Source organism: Varanus komodoensis, unplaced genomic scaffold (assembly GCF_004798865.1).
Source record: "Varanus komodoensis strain SLA01 unplaced genomic scaffold, ASM479886v1 scaffold25, whole genome shotgun sequence".
Classification (NCBI taxonomy): Eukaryota; Metazoa; Chordata; class Lepidosauria; order Squamata; family Varanidae; genus Varanus; species Varanus komodoensis.
Genome location: NW_025335661.1, coordinates 3769538 through 3796038, shown reverse-complemented (window position 1 = coordinate 3796038; position 26501 = coordinate 3769538). Strand labels below are relative to the sequence as shown.

Sequence of the window (26501 nt, the reverse complement as noted above, 5' to 3'; positions counted from 1 at the left end):
ACCAGCACAGGAGACTGACCTATACTCAGTAGGTATGAATAGGACTACTGTAATACTACATCTCCAAACCCCACCCAAGGGTCAGTTAATAAAATGCCATGCTTGATGGTAACAACAGCCACTGAGAGATCCAAGAGGATCAACAAGTTGCTCTTCCCTGTGTCTAAGAGCACATTATTGATCAGGGCAACCAAAGCTCTTTTGGGCTGAGACTGCAGCCTGAAACCAGACTGCAGTGCATCTAGACAATTTAGAACAACTGATGTTGACTGGCACTTTCTTGAGTACTTTGCCCCAAAAGGAAATATTGACGACAGGAGAGAAGAGGTCATGCTACCACCTCTTTCAAGGTGTCACACCACCCTAGCACATTCACTATCCGCAGGCCCCACCCTCCATGCTGGGCAAGATATCAGGTAAGGATTAGGCCTATACATAGTGAGACGGACCAGTTCAAGTGTCTTGTTTTCTCAGGCTGTAAAAACTGAAACTGGTCCTAGACGATGCTCTGAATATCTTCCCAGATACTGGCACAACTATGGGATTAAGATCCTAGTAGATTTTGGGTGTGCATGCACAAGTCCATTTGTGTTCTGAAAAGCCTGGGCATCCCCTAAATTTGCTGGTGCTGTGTGCATGAGTGGTGCTCTTCTGGCTGCATGGGGATTGGCACTTGGAGAATTGTGTTTGCATATAGATTGAGCTTTAGGAAAGAACAGTCTAAGAATCAAGGTGGGTAGTAATGCTAGTCAAAAGCAGCATGCTAGGGTAACAATCAGGTTGCAGTGTAAAATGGAGGTGCTATTAAAGCAAATTGGCATGGCTCTGAATGCAAGCAGGCATTGACTATCACTTCTTATCTCCTAAAGGTAAACAAAAAAAACAGCTTTCAAACAAGATATGAATGGCACACTTGGTACAGTGAAAGGAAATCCTATTTGGTACTTTCATATGCCAAGTGGAGGATGTTGGGAGCACTTAGTAAAAGTTTCACCCAGAGAAAGGATTATAGAAAGCTCAAAAAGGGCAAGAACTGATAAGCAGCAGTTGTACGTTTAGTTCTCTCTTCTGGTTGTTTCTGTCCCTTCCATCTGCCTGCTCTCATCCCCTCTCAATTTCTTATACATACTGACAAGGGCTGCCACAGTTAGCAGCTGTTGCTCACAGAGGGAGAAGCTATCTGCATTGAGAGCAGCATGTTAAGGAGACAGAGAGGTGTAAAGAACAATATTGTATAAAAAGGCTTAGTATTCACAAGACAAATGCTTGAGAGGCTTGAATTCTGAGCAGGCATAAATGAAGAAAAGCTGATTACAGATGAAGTGATACACTGATTAGATTTTTACAATTGGCTACTTCAAGATTCACAGTAGTGCCATTTCTGTGATCTCCAGGTATCTCAAATGCATTGTATATGTCCAAGCTTCTGCCTTCCACAGAAATTGCACCCCTCCAAGTCTAGCTGGAACCTTCAGCCCTGCATCTCTAGTTAATATAGTGGGGTGTAGCAAGAGTCCTATCTAGGTCACCAAGGTCACAAAACAAATGGAGGCCTTAAGGTTCAAAATATGGGTAATGTTCATTTCAGTTCATTTTTGATAAGAATGTAACAAATGCCTTCTTATTCAAGAAGGAAAGAACCAGAGATGTAAAAAAATGAATGTGGAATAAAATGAACTGATAGAAACATTCATCTATCCATCCATGTCAAAAAATGCTATGTTCCCATAATCCTGTTTTTGATACTTTTATACTCAACCATGTTTATGGTGCTGAGTTAAGGCTGCCATTCTTTTTAAAATAGATTCCTGTATAACAGACAGGTACAGCATGCTGTGAACTATTGTACCTGTGCAAATGGGCAAGAATTTCAGTAACAACTTTGTTTTAGTTGGCATATTGATTTAAGAATAGTGAATTGCATAAGTTTACACTAAAAGGTAAACCAGATGAATTCCCCCTGCACCTCACTAACTAAGTAAACTGTCCCTCTGTTGTACAGAAGTTACATACATGCTAAGTTAATATTATGCTGTTGTGTGGCTTCAACCATATTATAAATTCTACTATTTCATTTGATATCACAACAGTTAGTCTACATACTGAATTTAAAGACCAAAAATTTTACATTGGCATGGAAGGTCAATGCAATGGTCAGCTTATAAAAGGTACAAGACTGGGAATTGTTAACATATTGTGTTTACTTATGTGATAGAAACCACTTTCCACTCACAATACAATGAAGGCTCAGTTCTGTTGACATTAAATTTAATGCAGAGGGGGAAAATAACCCCTATAACTGCTTCTGGAGTTGAGTGAGGTGATTAAAATGGGATTGTATGCAAAATAAAAGGGACAGAAGGCTTGATGGCTCATGACTTGAGAGCCATCTGCACCATTTCATATAGTCTTCGCAGAATCAGCAGCAATGCTCCACCTCATTAGCTTAAGACACAATCTGCAAAGTGTCTCCTGCACAGAGTTATGTACTTGGCACACATGAGAAGCAAGCACCAAAGTGCACTAATAATCAGGTTGGAGAAGCAAAAAACTGTCTAAAGCAACTCTTTTCTGTATAAACACATCTGGCAAAAAAAAAAAAAAATCTCTGGACTCATTTTCCAGTTCAAAATCTACCTGTGTTTAATTAGTAGTAATGAAACTAACTAGGGATTGCATTAATAAAGGTAATTAGAGATATTAGTTGCCCTTTTGGGTAATGCTTGAACCACAGTTTTGTTAGGGAGCGACTGCATAAAATTTGAATTGCATTGAAGGTGGGGGCGTTAAACATTAAAGAATAAATAAATAGCCCACTTAACTTAATAATACATAAATGCTTGCAACACTGTTCAGGAGAACACAGAAAGTCCTCTTCTAATGTGGAAACACTTGTCAACATGCTTTTAACAAAGACTCACCTCCAGGTTAAATTCATTGCTGGTATAACGCCCATTCAGTTCTGAACACTTGATTCTAAACTTCCTATCAAAAAGGGAAGATGTGTGCCAATTTCGATAGCGAACCTGTTGTAAGACCTGTTCATAATTTTTCATTGTGTCCACACCTAAAGCAGTAAGTAAAGATAAATGCAAAGAAAAAATACCAGAGCCATGAAATAAAAATTGCCATGAACTAGTGGCAAATAAAGCAGCCTTCATTAATAAGGTGAACTTTAAGAATTCCATGAGAAGCTTGTGGTCAGATGATAGTAAGGACAGCTGTATACATTTTGAAACTACCATTAGAATAAACAGAGACACCATTATCAATTAATTCAATAGCAAAGGTTTCACAAAGTGAATCCAATTTCACTTGGATTTACTACATTTGCACAACATCATTATAAACCCATAATTCTAGGTTTCAATGTTTTGAACCTACAAATATCATGCCAAGTATTTTCTATTGCAGAAAAGGCATATATAGAAACCAAAAGCAATGTTTCTGTATGGCAAAAATGCTGCTCAACTTTAGCATTCTCTCTCTCTCTCTCTCTGTGTGTGTGTGTGTGTGTAAGCAACAAGAAAATGTCCAACCAGAAGATTGCTACTTTGGGTTTAAAAAAGCAACATCTGCTCTCATAAGGAAAAACAAAGAATTTACTTGTTTACATTAGGAAGTCAGCAATAACTAGATATTTACATTAAAAGGAAGGCAGATTTCTTCGCACCTAGCACAACTTTCATGGAACAAATATTCACTGAATGGATTATGGGATAAGGCTAAAGCTCCTAAAGTATAGCCTGTTTAATTTTAAACATGTAACATACAGAAATGAAAGAAGATGATGCAAAATTAACCATACCATATATTGAATAGCCTGCTGTGGAGTTTGTCGCATCTAAGTGTTTTCCTTGAAGTTCCTTTCGATCTAATTCCAAACATTCTTGTCTGGGGTCCAGTTCTGGTCCAATTACCAAAATGTCACAAAAATCCAAGTTGTGGTGCATTTCTTCTAACATAACTGGCTTATGAGCTGTGGATAGAAAAAGAGAGATACCCAGAAGGAAGCTATGATGATACTATAAGTCTATATCTCAGCCATCCATTTTCTATAATAACAATTATTAAATAACTTAGGATTTTTGCTATGTTGCCTATATTGATAAAAATAAAGTAACATTTGACTGACTGGGTCACAAATGCTAAGGACTACTGAACAATAATATGCAATATAGTGCAATATGAGTATGGCCCAGTGTATGGTCTGAAGGCACATGAAGCATGCAGCTTGTTGAAGCTAAGCATGTCTGGGGCTGGTCTGAGCATGGAGGGGAGACCACCTTGGAACTGCACATAGCCACCTTGCATTCTACAAAGGGAGAAGGATGCGATATAAATATAAATTAACCAATACAAATGCAATACACTGATGCAAGTGAAGCAGGAATCAAGAAATTGTTCAATACTTCTGGTCATGGCAAATTCAAAAATCCATATTAGGGCAACACATTTAGTAGCCAAGAGCACAAGAAATGTGCAAACTTTCAAAATCTCCAGATCTCTTTATCAGGCATGACATTTTGAAAAACAGGTGCGAGAAGTAGAGGGATAAAGATTTACTTGATGTTAATCAAGAAGCCTGTATGGGCAGATTATTAAGAAATGATGTGGGGAAATCTGCAGAGATTCATATTAGTTTACCTTGTGATCCATTTATGTTCTGGCTTATAGAATGACAGGAGATCTGTTTCCATCTGTTTGTGCAACTATATAACCACTGATGGCAACACTTGTAAAACCAGAGATGTAAATTCACTCTTCTTTACTATGGAGAATAACAACTATCTTGTCACAGAAGAAAAAGCTTGCAAATTTGTACTTAATTCTCTGGTCCACTTGGCATCAAGTGGCTGGAAAATTAACTTTAACTTTCTCTCTCTCATGGGATACATTTTTAAGAATGGGTTTCTTTTGTAGATATTTCTACAGTTGCTAAAGGTTACAGCCTCACACAAAATTACCAAAAACTCGTGGTAGGTGTTGTGCTTTGCACAAACATTAAAAACAAGCAAACAAACAAAACCTTCCTGTGATCTCTTTTGTTCCAACTGCATGCAGTGTCTGAAAGCCAGGGCTGAATATCTCTGGAAATAATGGTGCTTGTGATGAAGACTGTTAATCTGCAGGCAGTACAACCATAGGGAAGAGGGTTTTTGGCAACCTCTCCATGGAAGCTATAATGTTTACACTTACTCTAGGGGTCCTTCCAGAAGCAAATGTGGTTCTGTAGATAAGAAGTGTAGACAAACCGTCACGGTGTCCTAGTTGTTCTAACTATGTGCATGTTCCTTGGGAATAACCTTTGATCATTTTTAGATTAAGGAATGACTCATACTTGCACTAATTCTTTCAACTGCATTAAATATATATTTACAGATGCCAGGAATTTTTCACATTTTTAACTATCAAAGAAACTAGTTCATGAATAAAAATACTTCTAACTGAAATATAGTGCAAAGAAAGCATCATAATTCTGTGCTGTGCATCATGAAAGAACATTTATTTCAACATATATTGCAGATATTTTCTTTTTCTATCTCTAATTAATAATAGCATGGTACATCCGAGCTTATATATAGCTATTATGGGTCTATTCTGACCTTCTTGTTTATAGAAAGTCTGAATAGATCCACTAGGCTGGTCTCCTAGCAGGGTTATCCAAGGCAGAATGGTCAAGGCTGAGACACCAGTCAAAGTGACATCATCTTCTTCAGGAGTAATAGACACATTACCAGAAAAGAATGCATATTTCTAGTGGTGATGGGGGTGGAGATACTTCTGAAAGGCAGCTATGGAGCAGCTGCAGTAGCAGAAGGCAATACTGGCAGAGGATCTCTCATAGACAATAGCAGTGATGCTTAGGCAAACCCCAGTTAGAGGAAGGATATGGTAATCCACTTCTGAATGTTCTTACCTTGAAAACCCAATCATGAAACAATTCAAAGTAAAACAATCCAAAATGAAAAAAAGAGATAGTGACAGAAGAGAACCTGGGGAAAGGCAAAAGACAAATACAGGTAGTACTGTTGCTAATGTTGCTACTAGATCAAAAGCTAAAGGCTGACATACACAGAGTCAAAGAAAAGTCTGATGCTGCACAACACATACAATTGGGACATGGGACATGAAAAAAATGAATCAAACCAAACTGGAAATTGTAAAGCAAGAAATGGAAAGAATGAACATCACAGTACTTGGCATGAGCGAACTAAAGTGGACTGGAATGGGACATTTCCAAGCAGACAACACAAAGTGTTTTGCTTTGTAAATGACAATCTCAGAAGAAATGGAGTGGTTCTGATACTGAGGCAAGATGTAGCACCAGCAAGAAAAGGCTATAATGCAAAATTCAACTGAATAATATCAATCAGAAGCAGCAGAAAAACTATCAACATAACCATCATTCAAGTATATGCTGCAACAACAAATGCTGAAGAAGATGACATTGAAAAAAATATGCAGGTGTTCAAGAGGAAACTGATAACACACCAAACAAGACACGTTAGTCCTAGATTACTGGAGTGCAAAAGTAGGATACAAAGCAGATCTAAAAGATACTAAATATATGTGATAGGAAAATTTGGTCTAGTGGGTAGAAAGGAAGCAGGGGAATGACTTGTAGAATTTTGTGAAGCCATGAACCTGTTCAAGCAACTGTTAAGATGACAGCATACTTTGAGTTCACCAGATGGCCAATACAGAAATCAAACAGACCATATAAGTGGAAACAGAAGGTGGAGAGGCCATGACCACAGTCTGCTCCTGCCAAAACAAGACCAGGAGCAGACTGTGGTCATGGCCATCAGTTATTAATTTCAGAAATCAGAGGCAAGTCAAAAAGGATAACTAACAAAAAAAATAGTGCCAAAATATAACTTCAGTAACGTCTCTGATGAATTTAAAGAACAGATTTTCATTGCTCAATCTAATTGACCATGAGCTGGAAGAACTGTGGACTGAAGCCAGAGACATTAGTACAGAAGAATACCAAAAGACTATTCATATAGCAACAAGAAAGAAACAGTCTAGAATGATGACAGAAGAAACACTCACAGTTACAAAGAACAGGTGAGAAGCGAATGCAAAATGTGATATAAATAAGGTCAGAATCCTGAATGCACCATTTTAGTGTCTATCATGTGGAAAAAAATAATTATAATGATCAGTGCGAAGTAGAAAAGAGCAACAAAGAGGAAAAACAAGAGATCTCTTTCCAGAAGATCCAAGAAATCAAAGAGAAATTCAAGCCTTGATTAAGAATTCTAAAAGACAAACAACAGAACATACTATATTACCAGGAGAAAATAAAGAGAGGATGGAAAGAATATACTGAAGAACTTATACAGAAGAGATGAAAGGATGACAGATTCTTCAAAGAGGAATCCTATGATTAAGGGTGAAATGAAAACTGTTCTGAAAGCACTTGCAAAGAATAAATATGTTGAGTAGATAGGATACAAATAGAGCCAACAGATGGAATGCTAATAGAGCCATTCCAAACTCCAAATCCTAGCAAAAATGTGTCAACAAATATTTATTTTATTTATTTATTCATTAAAACATTTTTATGTCACCCCATTCGCCGAAGCCTCAGGGCGGCTCACATCACTAAGTTAAAATAATTATAATATAAATTAAAAATATAAATATTAAATTAAAAATACAACAATACAGTATAAAATAAGCCGCCCTGGCCAGATAAAACCAATAATGTTAACAGTTAAAATGCCGCTTGAATAAAAAGGTCTTCGCCTGGCGCCGAAAAACAAATAACGACGGCGCCAGGCGGACCTCTCTGGGGAGCGCATTCCATAACTTAGGCACCACCGCAGAGAAAGCCCTCCTCCGAGTACCCACCCTCCTAATTTCTTTCACGGAGGGTTTCCGGAGAAGGGCCTCCCCCGCCGATCTCAAGGGGCAGCTGGGCATATATGGATGCAAGCGCTCCTTCAGGTAACCAGGACCCAAGCTGTTTAGGCTTTATAGGTCATCACCAACACCTTGAATTGGGCCCGGACTTCAATGGGAAGCCAGTGAAGCTGACGGAGAACTGGAGTCATGTGAACACAACGCCCAGTCCCCGTCAGCAGCCTGGCAGCTCTGTTTTGAACCAGTTGAAGTATCTGGACCGTCTTCAAGGGTAGCCCCACGTAGAGCGCGTTACAAAACAAAATATGGAAAACAAAACAACGGCACACAGACTGGAAACGTTCAACATGTATTCCAATCCCCAGGAAAGGAGAGCAAAAGAGTGCTGTGACCATAGGACCATTGGATTAATCTCTCATGCAAGCAGGACCTTATTTTCAGCAACATATTTCACTTCTGCTGGAAAGACAGCAAAAGCAAAAATTGTGCTAGCTACTCCTAAGCTACATGCCAAGTTTAAGGTTCTGTCGTTAACATACATGGCACCCTATGCTACTTGGGACTATGTTCCACTTATGTCCCTGACCAGTGTTCAGGAAGAACACCTCTGATAGAACTGCATGCTCCTGAAGTTTCCTCAAGAGAATGCCTAGCAGAGCATTGTGTTGCAGCATGTACTGACATTGGAAAGAATTGTTTATTGTTGATATTTAGATTGCTGTTCCAGTCCTCCTTCTCCATGCAGAATTTTCCTAGGGGAAATTCTGCCTATATGTTTATAATCAACCAAAGATTAATTTACTGTGCTTTTATTTTTATTGTTGATACTTTGAAAGTTTAGTAGAAAGTGATATATATATATATATATATATATATATATATATATATTTATGTGATAAATAAGAAATAAATTGTAAAGTGCTTTTAATGTGAACATTGCATCCATATAGTGGCTCCTGAGGCACTGATATGAGGAGAATTTAGAAAATCAGAAATTAGAATTTTTATACAAACAATGTTTTAGAAAAACTAAGTGTCTCCATATTAAAGATTTCAGTTGCTATGATGTCTTGAAGGTTATAATGCTGAAAGTAGACTAGATGAGTGACTCATGAATTATCATAGCATGATTCCTGAGAAAAGTTTAATTAATCCATTCCGAATTAAGTTCTAGTAACGTACAGTCAATATCTGCCCTGGCAACTTGTTACAATCTATAATCAATGTCATGTTTAACTGATGAGAGAAGGCCACATGAATAAATTTTAAGGCAATGAAGGAAGAGTTGACCCTTCCATCTCTCCCTTCTTGTGCCAGGATAAAATGGTACCATGATGAGCCTGTGTGGCATTGACTGAGCAAAGGAAATAGAAGGCCTAAGTCTCACCTTCACATTATTGAGTCTGGAGATGGGAGAAATCTTGGAAGGGATGGGTAAATCTCCATTTTAATTTAATTTTGTTTCTTATTTTAGTTTGACCTGATTCCACAATAACATCATTGCAATATTTCAAATCCACATGAAAATGTGTGTACATTTTTCCCTGCAATTTTTGGTACTATATGTATTTTTCAAGCTATATTCCCATACTAATTCATTTGTTATTTTTCTGTGAGCACTTTTTGCATTTTTCCACAGCATATGGTTCTTTGTGTGCACTTTTCCTTGATGTCTATTGTAGTTTAAGAAAGTGTGCACTTTGGTGCGCAACTCTGTGCCCGTTTACGCATTGGTTTGGCAGGTGCAAATTCTGTAAATTTGAATGAAACTTCAGACAGGACTAATTTCTCACCTATTTTTTGTTGAGATTATTCTTGCAGATAAGATGCTGTGGCATGATTGGGCAGCATACAAATGTTTAAAGTAAGCAAGCAAGCCATTTAAGAAAGCATTTGAACCCAATAATTGCATTGTGCATTAGTCAATACAGTACTCTTTAATACATATGAACAAAATAGAGATAGTTTGTGTGGAGAGCAGGGAAAAAGGAAGGAAGGAAGGAAGGAAGGAAGGATGGACGGACGGACGGATGGACGGCGGAAGGGCTTGGTGGACTGACAGAGTTTGGATAGTACATTCCTAACAGTGGTTGCGGGAAGAGGAAAAAAACATTCAAAGATTATGTCTGAAAGATCAGAAATGAAAGATGTTTATCAGAGTAAAAGGAAGAAAAAAAAGGTTAGAGGGTATGAGTGGAAAGAATGAACAAGTTTCATTATTATTTTTGCTGAATTTTATTTTTCTTATTCAACCTTCTAGTTTATCAGCTGTACTCATTTATTTCCATCATCAATCTCCTGCAAGCATCAGCATCTTTCTTTTTTAATATTAAGATCCAAAAATTGCATTCTGCTTTGAAACATATATTATTACTTATTTTCTAGACTAGTCACTTCATTATGTTGGGAAAGCTAATAATTCAGAAACACTTTGACAGGTGGAAATTTTCACTTGATTACTGGAATCATCATGTTATTCACTGTGACGTACAAAAAAAGATTGTGTACACAATTTCATCTGTATGGATGTGTTATGAGCTTTTCTTTCAAAATTCTGCATAAAAGAGAATAAATTGAAAAGATTTTAAAATTAGGCTTGTTTGTCATTTATTTACAATAGGCCTATTGCTTGTCACTTTATTGTACTCCAGAAAGATAACTACTGATGTAAAAGCAGAGAGATTCTGGGCACTCCTATGCCAATTTATTTGGAAGTAAGTTCCATTGAGCTTATGTATACAAATGATTTCAGTCTACGATTGCTTCCATATCTTTAGAATGAAGATATAGGCACTAAATGTGGGTTGCATTACAGGGCACAACTGTATTTATATGAAGTCTAATTGGCATATCATTATTTAAACGAACTCCGCATTTTCAGTATGGATTCTACTTATATCCATCAAGCTGAAGCCAGTCATTTCTCATTCCTACCACTCCTTTCAAATGGGAACCTTCACTCTGGTTCTAAGCTTTGGATAAGTCTTACACTAGCTGGCATTCTTTAGTGTCCACACTCTCAAGGTGTGCAAAGAAATGCCGTTAGGTGTCACCAGTTCTCAGCCAGTAAGCATTAGGTGAGGGTGGGCAACCCGTTGATGCATCCCCCTTCTCCTCAAATGCCATGGAAAATGGCATCCATGGCTGGCAGAAATGCCAGAAAAGCCACATTTAGTGCTTTGCTTTGCTTCTTTTCAAGATAAATGTGAGCTTTTCTGCATCCCATAATGCTGTAGACACTGTTGCTTTTATATATACATATGGATACAGGTGCACACGTGTGTCTATGTGTGAAATTTTCAGGTTATCTCACAGACTGCAGACCATAGTAAGAACAAGGGACAAGAATGAAATTGCCCACCCATGCTTTAATAGCAAAGATGTCCTTGAGGTCCCAGGGCTCTGGTCCTTCACTTTGTCTCCTTGAGCTAGTACTCTCTGACAGACTGACCCAGGAAAATGTCACTTTGCCATTTTGATGTGTCAGAGTACTCATCATTATTCTTCAGTTTCTTTTCTCTTTCTCTGATTTCTGTACTGAGCCTGCCAATTGTGACTTCTATCATTAAAAACCTGATCAACAGAGCAACAAGGAACTCTACTTGTCCAGCAGTATTTACTTCACTAATTCCAAAGGGAACCAGAACAATTCCTACTTGGCTTCGAAGAAATCTCAAGCTAATTCTAACCTGCCTTGTTTATGGTCAGTCTGTTGTTCTCCAAGAGGGAGACTCAGGGGAGAAAGAGCAACCATATGTAGGACAGCTATTCTATCTCCTCCCACTGGATGCCCTACTCAGGTCAGTTTTGTCCAGAGTTTGCTGGAGTGCATTTTGACAACTTTTTCCTTCCATGGAATAACCGTTAAGCACAAAAAGAGAAGGCTATGCTTTATTATATTCTTTTCTACAAATTTGTAGTACATTATACTGGTAGAAATAATTAATTAGGAATGCAGACCATGCAAAGGACTTCTAGCCATATCCACACTACCAAAGAAGATATAGTGTTATAGTGAACATAAGACCGCCTAGGCTTCTTGGCTATAGAATTCTATATAACTCCAAACCCATCTTGAATCATTGTAACTGGGCCTGTTCTTTAAAACAAAGTATTTGACGGGCATTCTATGGTTAATTTCAGTGCTATTTGCCTACTACTTACCTACCTCCCTAGTGCTATTACCTACTACCTACTTAGTCCCTACTGTTACAGAAACCAAAATCACAAAATACAATAGACAAACCTTTCTCCGTAGTTTCCTTCAAGTCTGGAGGATGCTCCATTTTAGTTACTGTGCTGACAATTCTGATATCTGGTAAAAGGATCACACCTCTTTCATGTTCAAATTCTGCAGCAGGTCTTGCAAAATGATCCATTCCACTTATTGTAATCTTGGGCTCCTTGGCCTGAAATACCATTACATAGGCATCTATATCTGGGATACTAATGCAGATATCTTCACCAAAACATCTGAAAAATATATGATCCATTATCTTCATGGCAAAGGCTTTAGTGTACCATCTTCCTTTACAAGAAACACACAGTTCAGAGGGGAAAAAGTTTAATCAGTCAAAGTATATTGGTCTTTACATGTTGATTCACTGGCCAGCAAATGGAGCTACAGAGACCCATATGAACATTAGGAACACACTTTCTTAAATTGCTTATGGGTAGCAGAGCATATCATTGGCAAGCACAATCTTTAGAAAGGTCAATGTGCACCTACTATTTAAATGCTTAAATAACATATAACAAAGCATCAGTGGTAAACCTGATTAGATTGCTTCTAATTGTTATGCATTTTGCATTAGGTTCTCAACTGATACTTAATGGGTTTGATATAACAATCTTGTTAAATGTGCATCAAGAACCTAATCATCCATTTTATACTGAATGAATCAGGAGACCATTACACACGCATCCAGAACTCTATCTGAAGTCAATGGGCATGCCAGAGTTAGGGAATGACTCCGGAGTTGAAATAATTTTATTGTAAAAGTAAAAGCAAAAGCAATTCTTAACCTGTTGGCCAATCCATTAAATTCCAATTTTATTGATGTTATCTGCATGCCATTATTACATATCCAATACTGTAAGTTTCTTGAAATGAAATTTACTGATGTACTTTGGTTTAACCAAGCTCGATGAATTTAACTTACTGGACTTTAGATGAGACTTTAAGACGGCGAATGCCTGAGGTTGGAAATTGTCTTGAGTTGATATAGGAGACCTTTTGGAGTGCTTGATTTATATTCTCAATGTCATCTCCTTCTATAACAAGCACTGACTGGGAAGGATTGAAGTGATACTGGCAGTGGGGAGGAAAGAGAATATAATTAGTATTTAGGGAAGTAATGTAGAATTACTCATTAGAACTCTTAGAATTATGGGTTTCTAAAGACTGTTTCTTAGAGACTGCTTAAATCCCTAACAAAGTAAGAGAAACTATAATTTTATTAGCTAATGTTTGTTCTATACATAAAAACCTTTTAGGAACAAGTACCCACTAGGCACCCATCTACCACACATTTTAGTAATTATTGTAGCTATAATTAACTGTAAGTAAATTAAAAGTCAATAGAACTACTGTGCATCAAGACATTTTCTTGTACTATTTATATTTAAACATTGTGCTTTTGCCATAAATGTACCTTCTTATAATATAATGTGAGAGTCGATTTATCTTTACAAGACTGATAAACATAACCTTTGTTAATATATTTTCTGTATATTAACTGTATTCTAATTCCTTATTTTAAATGGATTGATATTTTAAGATTCTGTGGTTGAATGTGTCTATTAAATCCAGAACCACAGTATGGCAGTGGACTTGCTTTCTTAAGTAGCAGAGTAAGTAGGGATGTGGGGATGAGTTGGCACAGCTTGTGACTACAACGTGGCAATAGTGGGAATGTCACATTTCTGCATCCACAAATGTGTAGAAACAATGGCTTGAACATAGAAAAAATTACATAATAAGACGCAGGCTAGACTACTACCTACCTGGGTGATGTGCTAGGCTTTTACTTGCAAGGGGGTTATTTTCCATGGTGAATATTAAAAAACAAAACAGAGTTTCCCCTCTACCACTCCAGGATTTAGCCATGTCACTATGCCATGCATGTAAATAACCATGTTACAGAATTTTTTCCAAGAGGAGTGGCTTATAGTTCAGTTGGGGTGCAACTTCAGCTTAATGTATCGACCTATTTTACTAAGTGAAACTGGTGAAGCACTGCTTTTGCATGACAGCTTCCTTCCCAAGGAATATGTCACATGTGAGTGTGACCAATACCTTCTGGAACAAGTTTTATTATACATCATATAAAAATTGTCTAACACCCCCCCACACACCATGCAATTGTGTATCACAAGGTACTTTAATGTTACTGATATATCCATGCTTTGGATTCATTTCTTTTTCCAACTGATCAAGAACAGGGCAGTGAGCTGGCTGATGTGGACTAGCTCTTATGGACATACTACACCTCTCCTCCACCAGCTGCACTGGCTGCCTATTCCAGTCCAGGCTGAACTCAAGGTCGTGAGTATGACATATAAAGTCCTACATCGCATTATCTGAGCATCTCAGTCCATATATTCCTGCCTATCATCTAAGGTCATCGGCCAAGGCTCTCCTATGAGTTCCTCTCCTTAAGTAGGTTAAGAGGGAGGTTGCAAGAAAGAGTGTATTTTCTGGGCTGGTACACCAATTATAGAATGCTTTACCATCCAAGATTTGTCAGGTGCCTACTTTGCTGAAGTGTAGGCAGTTGACAAAAATGTTCTGTTTCAGTGCACCTACCTATGGCACCATTTAAATTATCTTTATATAAATTTGTACTGGTTTTACTATATTGAGTTAAGTTTTATCTGTTATTTGATTACCTACATGCTATTTTATCTTTTTGTTTATTACGATTTTAATTGTACTATTTCATTTATGTTACTTATTGGTAATTTTATTGCAATAGCCACCCAGAGTACATGATGCTAATGGGTGGTCTTCAAACAAATCAAATCAAATAAAATAAATAAATAAATAAATATTCATTCCATTCTGTCTCTGCATGAGTTTGCACATTTATTTTTTCATAAATGTTTATGTATATTTCCAGGCATAAGAAATTCATGTATATTGTTTTATGTAATTTTTTGTAAGATACATTGTTTCTAAGCATTTCTAAGATACGTTTTCTCTAGTATGCCCCTTTCTGTATGTAATTTTCCTTAATGCGCAGATTTTTGTAAACATTTCTTTAGACTTTGAGAAAGGTATCTCAAACTCTGAAGTGCAAAAACTGGAGGACCATTATATTTCACTTGTACATTAATACAGGAAATACAATTCAGGGCAGTTCATAAGAAAATGTGAACCAAACTATTTTTTCCATCAGTCAATTTATTTTAAAAGCTTACGTAAGCAAGCAAGCCTAGGAATATGTGACTTGTAAGGCACGTGTACCAAAGTTATCAGGATTCCAGCAATAACATTGTGTTCTTGCTTACCTTGACTTATTTCATTAGACCAGACAATTGTTAAGAACCTGAAAAGAGTCCTGCTGTACCAGAGCAAGAGTGCACCTGTCTAGTCCAGCTTTGTTTTCATACAGTGCTCAATTAGCTGCCCACAAGAAACCCCTAAGAAAGGCGTAAGTGCAGTAACATCCTATTGCCCAGGGTGTCCAGCATACTGCCTGTGATGCAGGAGGTTACATGTAGCCATTGGACTGGGAGCCACTTTTAAAATCGTGGTTTAACTGTGTGGGTTAAAGAAGTACTTTATCTGTTCAAAATCTCCCCTTCCTGTTCACCCCATTCAATTGTACTGTTCGTGTATATGGACAACTTTGAGTCAAATCAAACTTCATATCTATTACAAAATGTATCCTATCTGTCCAGCTTTAATTTTCCTAAGACGATGTTTCAGACAATGCTTCTAATCCCAGAATACTGTACTTTGTATGTCTCCAGGATCAGTGCGATTTGAATCGATTTAGGGAAGCCGTGAATGTATGTGTTTTAAAATGTGGTTCTATCAGCACTGCATATTATGTATTTGAAACTGACTATTAAAATTGTAGCACAATACTTTTGTGATTCAAGTTGTTGCACTAAATATGTGATTGACATTTGTCTTTTCAATGAAAAATCCAGCATGCATACGTATACACCACACATTATGTAAGGGGGGAATCGTATACAGATGGTGCTGAAAGTCAGGACTATCTGCTTTTCTTAATGTTCTGCTCGGCTTCGGGTCCACCTGCAGTTCTTTCATCAGGGCATGTCACTGTCAGACCCACTAAAAAATGCTGTACAAGACCCCTCTCTGACAGCTTGCTCCTGCTGTCACACTGGCTCTCAAAATAGCTGAAAAGGTAAAAATGAAAGAAGAAACTTGCACCATGCCAGCTTGTAGATCGGAGATTGAAAATGTTTTGAACCTGAAAAATTAGACCCTTAGATTCATTTTATCCACTCACAGCTAGTTCATAGATAGCCTTTTGTATGCAGTGGCTCAGCCACTGGAGGCAAAATGGAAGACAAGAAATTCTGGCATTCCTAAAGCAGGCTTCAAAGAACTGTCAGCTTCAAACAGAGCAGCAGTGCTGTAGAAACTGTGTTTCTATTGATCATAAGATAAGCAAATGCTAACAAAGGACAGGAAAAATTTTTAATAAATAATATATTTACTGTTGCATGTTTTGCAACAGCCAGGCTCTTCTGTGAAGTAATTAACATTCTTGTGGAAGAAATGTGACCTTAGCTGTTATATTTCTGTAAACATAACCTTTGTTAATAATTCAGCAGGAGAAAAAGCAATGTTACAATCTAAAAGCAATATTTTGAAATCTTCTCCAGTGATAATTACTACTGCATCTATTATCCTACCACCTAAATTTAGGTTCTAGGTGCAACCTCCCCTTATCTTGAAGTAACTCCCATGGAAGTAAGTGGGGCTTATTGCTGAGTAGACATACATGAGATTATACTGCTTGATATTTTACAGTCAGGCCCAAGGTAGGTGATTCCATGACTTACAGCCTTCCTGACGGAGGTATTATTTAATTCTGGGCTCCTCAACTTGGTGTCCATGGGCAGCTTAACACCAGTCTCCCTTCCCCTCCTCAATTTTAAAGATGAGACCATGATTCTGCAAAGTGAAGTGCAAGCTTCTAGCACCACAGCATAAGCTCATTTACTTTGCTACATGTTACCGTGCATTTTTAATACAAAGGACCCTGTTTATCATCCTATCTCTAGGATCCACAGGCAAAGAGGAAACATGGGTCAGGGTCACTATATGTTACCAGTAAGATTATAGGCAAGATGCAGCTGAATACGACTTATTGGGGAACAACACTAAAAGAGGGCTATTATCCTCATCTCCTACTTGTGGGCTTGTCAGAGGCATCTGGCTGATCAATGTGGGAAACAGGATGATGGACCAGACAGGACTTTGGTTCTTCTTATGGTCTTCTTGCCATATACCATCACACCATGGCATATCTTGCAGTGTTCTGTGGTATGTCCAGAAGGCAAGAGTTCCATAATGTTTACTTGTGCAATGCTTTTTAACTTTGATTGGTCCTGTGCCGATCATTTTATGGCATGGATGGAGCCCACCCTTTATATTAATTGTGTTGCATCTCCTGAGAATTTCACCTATTTCTGTGCAGTATTTCTCAAACATCAGCTGAAAGTCCTGCAGAACTACGAAGCTCACTTGGTGCCCAGTTGCTTAGGTTTATGTTGGGGCAAAAGTGGTAACACTCAGTGTCATACATTTCCTTTTCATGTCTGCTTTTTTCATGACTTTATAGCAAATGAGATTGCTTCTGGGAGTATACCAGTAATCTACTTTGTGTTCCATACTTCATAAATCAGTTTAAAACGTTATCAAAAATGATGTCAGTACATCCCTCACCTTTATTCCTTGCCCAAGACTTTCCAGGGAGTTAATATCAAGACCTTCCTTGCAAGCCTGCAAACAGGAAATCACTTTCTGACTCTCAATTTTGCCTGGCCGGATGGTAAGGCTGGCAAGGCTGCCATGGAAATACTGAGCAAATCTGGGTTTAGTGACTTCTCCTCCTATTTAAAAAGGAAACACAAATAATCACTCATAATAATTCATAAATACAGATTTATTTATGACTACTAATACTACCAGAACTGTCTTAAATGTTTGGAAGCATTCCAGCTGCTGCTGCTTTTATATATATATATATATATATATATATATATATATATATATAATGATAAACAGAGTTTCAAATAAATTATGGCAGGATGCACTTTAGGCTTAAGGTACTATCATGGTTAAGGTTCTATTCTCAATTTACATTATTGCAGACTCCTATTTTTGGAGGCACGTAAGTGAGCAGTGTAAATTAATTCTATCTTGAATCATGGAGTACAGAACTTCAGCCCTGCAGCATGGATGGATGAACTTTTTCTGTTTTAATTTAGAAACTGAGTAAATTAAACATCAAACTATTATACTTCAGAAAAGAACTTTTGATTCTATAGATCAAAAATAATGCCTGAAAATAGCATACAGGATTTAAAAGCACCAACCAAATATAGACCAACTTCTATTTCAGAAAGCAGTAAATCTCTTATAAAGCATTATACAATTAGTTAAAGTTAAGTAACCAATTGTCTTTCTATCAGTTTTTCTCAATTTCCAGAAAAAAAAATATTGAGCTCCCTCATAATGTCTGAGATATGCACTAAATCAATGTGATGGTTAATAGATGAACAGGAAAAAAAACCACATGTAAACCAAGGAAATTAACCTACTTAAATTTATATCTGGTTCAGTAATGACAGTGAGTGTTATTCAGGTCAATTTAAAAAATGGACACTGATTTCACACACATATCAATTCATTTGAGTACAGACAGCAGTATTGCTTTTATTTCATCAATACTGTAAGTGGATACATAGATCATTATCTACCTATGCTTTTTGAAAGGGAATATCAGACGATATGTATTGAGTGCTGATTGATAACTTAATTCATTAAATTCTCCCCACCCACAGTCAGTGCTGATGTAAGTTTATTGATCTGCTAACCATCATTAAATGACTGGACACATGCCATAAGTACACGCCATCTTTCCTTCTCACAGTCACATTCCTGCCTTTCACACAAAAATTACATTGACCAGATTCTAGTTTTACATATGCCCCAGATTTAATTCTTATCATTCTTAAATGTAATTGGAATTTGGAAATCAGCTTCAGCCTCAGCATGGATAAAGTTAACATCAGTATAGATATTTCAGTCAAACATGGGCAAGGATTTGAACAAGAAAAAGAAGAAGAGTTAAAGTCATGTCTTCAGCACAATCTCTATACCCTAGTCATGATAAAGACCAGGAAGGCCAGTAGGGTGCAGTGTTTAGAGTGTTAAACTGGAACTTGAAGACCTAGGTTCTAGACTCCATACTTTTGAGTTCAATGAGTGACTAAGTCCGTCACGGACTCTCAGCCCACTCCAGCCTCAGGGTTATTGTGAAAATGAAATGGAGAAGTGGAGAAGAACCATGCAAACTCACTGGGTTCCTTGTAAGAGGAAGTTGTGGAACATAAATGTAACAACACTAAGAATGTATCTGTAATAGGTCCCAGAGAATCAGGTCTACTGAGAACCATCAACAAGAATATCCTACAAGCATAGTTCATTATGCATCTTCTTTGCAACATTATGTAATAATAATTGACATAAAATAGATGGTGCATATATTCTTATAATCTTTTAGATAAAACAACTTGCTATTATTGCATTATTTCTTAAAAGCTCTGGTTAACACACTGTTACAAGCATTAGTTTACAGTTTTGTTGAAAATAAAGCATCCATTTATACTGCATGAAATCATACAGAATGAAGTCAATAACTGGTATCCTTCTGTCAAAAATGCAAAATATGAAAGCAAGGAACTGAAAAGGAAACAAAGGAATGTTTGTTGCATTGTGATTTGAAACATTTTATCCTCAAGGATGAGCTGAACTCTGGTGTACAACCTGCAGACTATGGCTACTGCCATTGCTATTATATTATTATTTATTGATTGTATGGTACCACCTACATAGTGTATGGCACAACATGAAACAACCTTTTAATCATCTGTGCCTGTTTTGCATCCTAAAGGTTGTAGATTCTTGTAAGTTAGCACATATTCCTCAATTATTTAATTTTTTGTACTGCTGATGCAAGTTTGATATTGCACAGTAACATTCACAAATTGATATGCAGAAATCAACATTACAACACTAATCAATTTTATTAAAACACAAATGAGGCATTAGCCTACAGAAAAAACAGTTGAATAAAACCTACTGGCGAAGACACACTGAAAAGTTTTAACTTGCACCTGGAAGGATAGTAAACTTCCTATGCAAAAGCATTACAAAACTTTTCGGAAAGACCTTTCCTCTTGTGGAGGTCAAACTTGCCCCCACATGGAATGGAATTCTAAGCAGCACATCAACTGTGGATCTCAAATTTCAGGAAATTTCATACAGAAAAAGGTGTTTCCTGGAACTGATAGAAGACAGGCCATTTGGGACCAAAATGTGTGCCCTGAATTCAAGTTAGAAATAGATGGGTTGCTAGTACAGAAATTTTAAAATAAATAATATATGGGAGAACAGATCAGATCACTAATAACAAAGGGACAATCTTTGCACTATATGAGGATTCCTGATTGCCTACAAAGGAAGTCCCATGTAAGAGGATTATAATAACTCCATCTAGAGGTCATTTAAAGCAGATTTGAATTCTAGCAGAAGGCACAGGAAATTTGCTAGGGAAAATTAATTTCCCTAGCAACCATCCCTTCTGTCTTACATCATCTTACAGCCCACCTACATGTTACACTAAATCTGTGTTGTGTGGATGTGTCTCGATTTTCACAGGAGCAGGGACATAATCCCTTATTGGAAAAGTAGTACCCAGGAAGGTGAAACTATGGTTGAAACTACAATCATCCCCAACTGCACAGATATATCTCTTTGAGGAATTTCTCATTAGCACCAATAGGATTTCCATGCTATAAGTATTCTAGATGTGCAGGAGTGGAGATTTGAGTTCTAGCATTCTTCATTTCCATGCACTCTGAATCCCTGGTAAGGTTTTCCCAGCCTCACCCCATGCCTAAAAGAATTTAAAGTAAACATGGAGATGTTGCTATGAAGGCCTTGATAACTGAATTGAGAAAAAGACAAGCTGTTGCTCTAAGTCTGGGTAAAATATTATGGTTGTCCTTGCAGCTAAGAAAAATAAAGCAATGGGTGGCACACAGCAGCTCATGACAAGTATTGAAAAGATTGTGTTGTGATTGGATGGTGACAGACTAGACTTAGTTTCAACTAAAAAAAACCATGCAATAACTGGAAGTGTGCTGCATGGAGGACCCATATGGGGATTGATGAGGAAATGATCCAGGGATCAAGTAAAATGGTAACTGAAATTAATGCCATGACTTTTTAGGGAGAATTCTGTTTTCACACAAATGCTTACAAAGACAGCTATGGCAGCATTTTTTGTCTCATATAACTGTTACTTCACCCTCAAATAGCATAAAGGTACAATGAAGTCATCAGTTACTTTAATAAGAATGGAAGGTGCATAAGATCTTCCACAAGGAGAATAGGTGTGTAAAAGTTAGGAAGATACAAAGTAAGAAATTAAAGAAATTAGGGAAATTAAGTTAGAACTACCAGACACAACTGGCTCCTGTTGTGTTGATTTACAGTGTTTAGGCCTGTTGAAGGATTCCCTGGTCAACTGATTCCAATATGGTCTACCTATTCTGTAATCAAAGGTATGTCCTGAATGGGCTCGAAAGTTCAGATATTCTTCCAGTAATGGTATGTGGAGTTTCACAGTGATCCGAGTGCCTAGAAGTTATAAACAAAGATGGCAAGGTTTGAAAAAAGCCAGTTGGGGTTCTGATCCCACCAACTATGTTATCTTCTTGAGAGCATTTAGCTGAAACTCACCCAAGCAACAGCTACTGACAATAGCCGAGGGACTTCCAGGACATACTCTGAGTTAGCAAGGTGAAAATAATTTCCTATTTTTTTCTAGCTGAAAGACATGGTGTGCTTGAAATATTATAAAGCCATGCAAATGAATGGGAGGCAGATTTTAACATATTCTTAAATGCTCAGAGAAAACATGACATGGAAGGAGTAAAATATATGATTAGGAGGTTCTCAAAAGACTTCAAAGTGTACTTTGAGGTTCTGTCATCTCAATTAAAGGGCATACAATACAAAATGGGAATAAGAACATTACATCTGATACTACATAGGTTCAGAGAGAGAGATTAGTGCAGGCTGGAAAAAAGATAAGGTAGACTTGAGAAAATGTTAACAATTGTCTGGCTTTGACAAGACTCAAACTGATCATAATAGGATCTGTGCATGGCTGTCCTGTCTGATGGGCCATTGAACTACAGACTGCAACATCTATTAGCCAGTGAAGTACCCTTAAAACTTGTACTGCTTCTGTCTTCTGTGTTAGCTATTGGATTCTGCATCATGTTGAGTGTTTCCAGTCAACATAGGGTGGGTTCACACGGTAACAGAAAATGGTTTGTGATCTTCCTGGCAGGAGAAGAGTTAACGCTGGGCCCAGACAAAGGGCTGCCCAGATGTGGTGGCAATTCAAGAAACTGTGCTACCCAGGTAACCATGTGATTAGTGCTCTCGGGCAAAAATCCATGCACCATGAAAATGGCACAGGTTGTTTACCATGTCATGTTAACCTGTCTATAGTCTTCCCTTATCTCAGATGTATTCCCATGTCTTTGGAATTTTCTTATTTCTGACTTCTACATACTTTTTTGTGAAACTGACCCCTACTTCCTTTACGGCTCGTTTTTTGGTTCTGCTGATTTGTTTTACATTATGACCCTTCAGCTTCATCCTTCATCCATTGCTTCATTCCTACTTTCCAGCTTATCTCCAATTGTTACCTAAGGTTCAGCCCTGGCAAATATATACTACAGGTACTGTAGTCGAAATGGAATGAATGATATCCAGAAAGGACCTTCAGACATGTTTAACAGGAATGACTTGGTTCAAAAAGCATTTTGTAAAGGCGGAGAGGCACTTCCATTCATTTAAAGCAGAATCCCTCCCAATTTTGCAAGTTTCCTTGTCCCAGTGCTATCGTCTGTGTTCCATCCCAGACTATTGCAGAGGGTCCCATCTCAGAACTGAACTTTCAGGAATGACTTTTGGGGATTACACAGATTTGGACAGCTAGGCAGAGCCAGAAAACCCTGAGAGTTCTGTTCATGCTTTTTAGGAATCAACACCTAGTTTCTAAATCTATTGCTCAAATTACCACTCTTATTACATATTTCACACACAAGTCAGATCTGGCAAAGACTGAGGGGATAAGAGATAGAATTTAGATAAAGCTTATGGACAGTGTAAGTTTCTGTTTCTGTCACAAAACAGTTCCTGTCTACCTGAACAGGAAAAGAGCTGATTTACAGAAATCATGCTGATCCATAGAAAATGGTAACCACTGGTCAGAAACTACTGTGATGAAACTTAGCCATACACAACAGATTCCACATATTATAATTAAATGCAGCACAGCTCCACTCTGCACTACACCATACCATCAAAATGACCCCTAGAATCAGTTCTTTTTGAGATTTTAGATTTTCTACATGTATGACACTAATACATATTATACATATTTAAATGCTGATATTGAAATAGTCCTTCCTTTGCAGAGAGCCCAAGGTCCCAGGAGAGAAATCAGAATATCATGACATCAGTTATAAGTGACAGGTATGTATGTTTAGGACCACATCTGTTTATACAAATAAGATAATTGCATGGCCAACAAATATTTGGCATCCATCTTATGTGACTAATTGACTTAAAAATGGGGATGACCCACGTAACTTGCTGCATTGCACATATTCACAGGATTTCTTTTAATTATTATGGACAAGCAGGTTACTGTGGCATCCCTTGGGAAAGCATTCCCAAGTCCTCTTTTGGCACTAATAAAAGAAAGTCCACAATACAGACAAATGCATATGAACTGTTACAGTTCAAAATAACACCTAGCTGCACAATTACTCTTCCAAGGAACTACAGACTCCGCTCACGTCTGTCAGTGGGAAGCAACTTCTGAGTTCATCTGAGCAACTTCTACTAGACAACAAGCATAAATAAAAGAGACAGCCCAATTGAAACTTATTTATAGGTCCAGCAAAGAAGACAAAACCACCTGCATCATAAAAATTAATGATGAGCCATCATGCTGATGCACCACCTGAGCCCAGCGAAATGCAGCCAAACCTCACAACCATTTAGTTACTTACAACAGCAACAAACCAAGGGAGCGACAATTTTGTCAACTTTGAAATGACAAACAGATGGGCTTTGAAGTTTAAAAAAACTTGTCATCAAAATATTAACAGTTTGTCCAACTCAGAGTAAAATCTACAATGGAAACAGAGGTCTTTGAACTCAATAGAATATATGTGCATATCTTTACACACATTTCTATGCAATTTCATTACCAGTGACCAGAAACCCATGACCCTATTTATATTTTGGAAATAACACTGAAAAAATGTTGAATACATATTGTTTCATCTATTGAAAACTTAATTTTAAGTGTCAGAAATACCAAGAATTATATTGCATAGACTAATCTCTAAAATTAAATCTATGACAAGCAAATGAATACTGCACATGAATGTTACACAGTCCACTAGTGTGGAAGTCTGGGGGCCCACAGCCTTTGAAGAGGTTGCACCTCCCCTGGCCATTTCCTCTCTAAGTCTGCCACCTGTCTGAGTTGGGGCCACCTCTCCCTCTCTTCACTGTTGGGAAGTCACTCAGAGGCAGTAGGTAGAGACATCTGTTCCTCCTTCCTGCTGGTAGTAGTTCCTTTAGTCCAGGTTGCTTTCTTGGGCTCCAGAGATCCCTGTTCAGCACAGGCCAGCTGGTGAGTAGCTGGCGGAGCCTTACATGCTGCAGGGTGCTATGTGAGCCATTCTTCTGGGGGACTGGTTGCTTCCAGAGCTGGCCTGGCTCCAAGTCCTGCCTCAGCTGCATGACGACAATGAGCACAGCAAGGCACATCAAGCGGCTTCTGGAGGAGCAAGAGATGACCAGATTGGCAGTGGCCACATTTCCTTCTAAGAGGAGGAACATTCCTTCCCTTCCTGCCCACTTGCTTGCTGAAGTGTAGACAGGAATACAGGAGAACAGGAATGCGTCATTTCCACTAAAACTGACTCAGTGCAGAGTCAGTTCCATCTACCTCCCCTTCTGCTGTTTACTGGAGAAAAAGGCATTCCACTTTTCCATGCAGTGTTATGAACCAAATTTCAGATGGAAGGCAAAACAGAAAAATGGAAGAAACAGCAATTCTGTAAACTTCCTGTGATATCTTGTATTTGGGGAAAAAGTGTTTCTGCTGCTGAAAAAATGAAGCATGGATAGCAGCCAGGATATTAAGGCTGCTTCTTTAACAGGAGTTCAGCAGCAAGAAAAGGGAGGAAGGGTCCACCACCTGTCTGGATGGATGAAGAAACAGGGCAATCCTGTCTTTGCCTCCTCCTCTCTCTCTAAATAAGCCTCTCAGGTAAGGGAAAGCTGTCAACATGCACACTGCAGCTGTTGCTTTCTCTTCAGCCCCCATACACTATCATTCTTGCCACTAGACAGCTCCAGTCTAGACCAAGATGCTTCACATTCAATATCCAAGCCCTGCAAATTCCTGCAGTTAGAACTGGCATGTAGATGGGTACATTTGATACTGCTGTGCTGGAAGGCAAATGAGACTCCTCCAGTTTGGTCTGCTCTGTTAGTTTGATTTTGTGAAGTAAAATGGAAGGAGACTGGGAGGGTCCCTCAGTCATATTTCAGGGAAAGTCTGTATAGGCAACATCTCTCTCTCCCCCTCTCCCCGATTCCCAGATAACTTCACTCTGGTCTAGCATGGGAAACCCAAGAAAGTAGACTGAAGAACAGTGCAGAGGTTGTTTTCTCTTGATGGCAATAAGTGGGCTAAAAAGATGCAAACATCCCTCTTTTTTCCTGATGTGTTTTAATTGGTTGCATTTTAATTCATATTAATAATTGGGTGCAAACAAGTTTATAGTACATATTCCATTTATCTAGCCAGGGAAGAAGGGTTTACATGTGACTTGGGGGCATCAGAGGAAACAGGGATGTGAGATTTTGTGAGGAATAATAAACAATATAAAAATTTAAGAACAATAGACCATATTTAAAAATGGTAGGGCATATGTAAGCATATTGGAGAGTTTACATTCTTCTCTCTCTTATTCCTCACTGTCTTCAGGCATGAACTTGATCTCAGTGGAATTTACTTCATCATGTTCAGTACTACAGCCTTAATTCATAAACTGTACTTTGACAAAGCAGCATATTTGTATTTATGTTTTCCTTCTGTAAAATACTTATGTCCCCATTTGCATGACATGACAGCCCACTTTGGAGGAAAACTTCATGCAAGGTGGCTTGTTCATGGACAGCAAGCTACTGCAACAACCTGTCTTATTCTAGGTTATCTGTACCTGAGTATCCCGGAAGCAGC

General features: G+C 37.9%; 1 protein-coding gene across 1 annotated transcript in view; it reads right to left on the bottom strand.

The window, feature by feature from the left end:
* The window catches only part of CLSTN2 (calsyntenin 2), a 253636-nt gene that overhangs the window by 5353 nt on the left and 221782 nt on the right, over window positions 1-26501 (bottom strand). Inside the window, exons 10-14 of the mRNA XM_044432738.1 lie at window positions 17810-17976; window positions 13038-13186; window positions 12122-12348; window positions 3809-3979; window positions 2922-3067 (exon numbers count right to left, since the gene is read on the bottom strand). Coding sequence (XP_044288673.1) covers window positions 2922-3067; window positions 3809-3979; window positions 12122-12348; window positions 13038-13186; window positions 17810-17976 — 860 coding nt within the window. The remainder of the gene's footprint in view (window positions 1-2921; window positions 3068-3808; window positions 3980-12121; window positions 12349-13037; window positions 13187-17809; window positions 17977-26501) is intronic.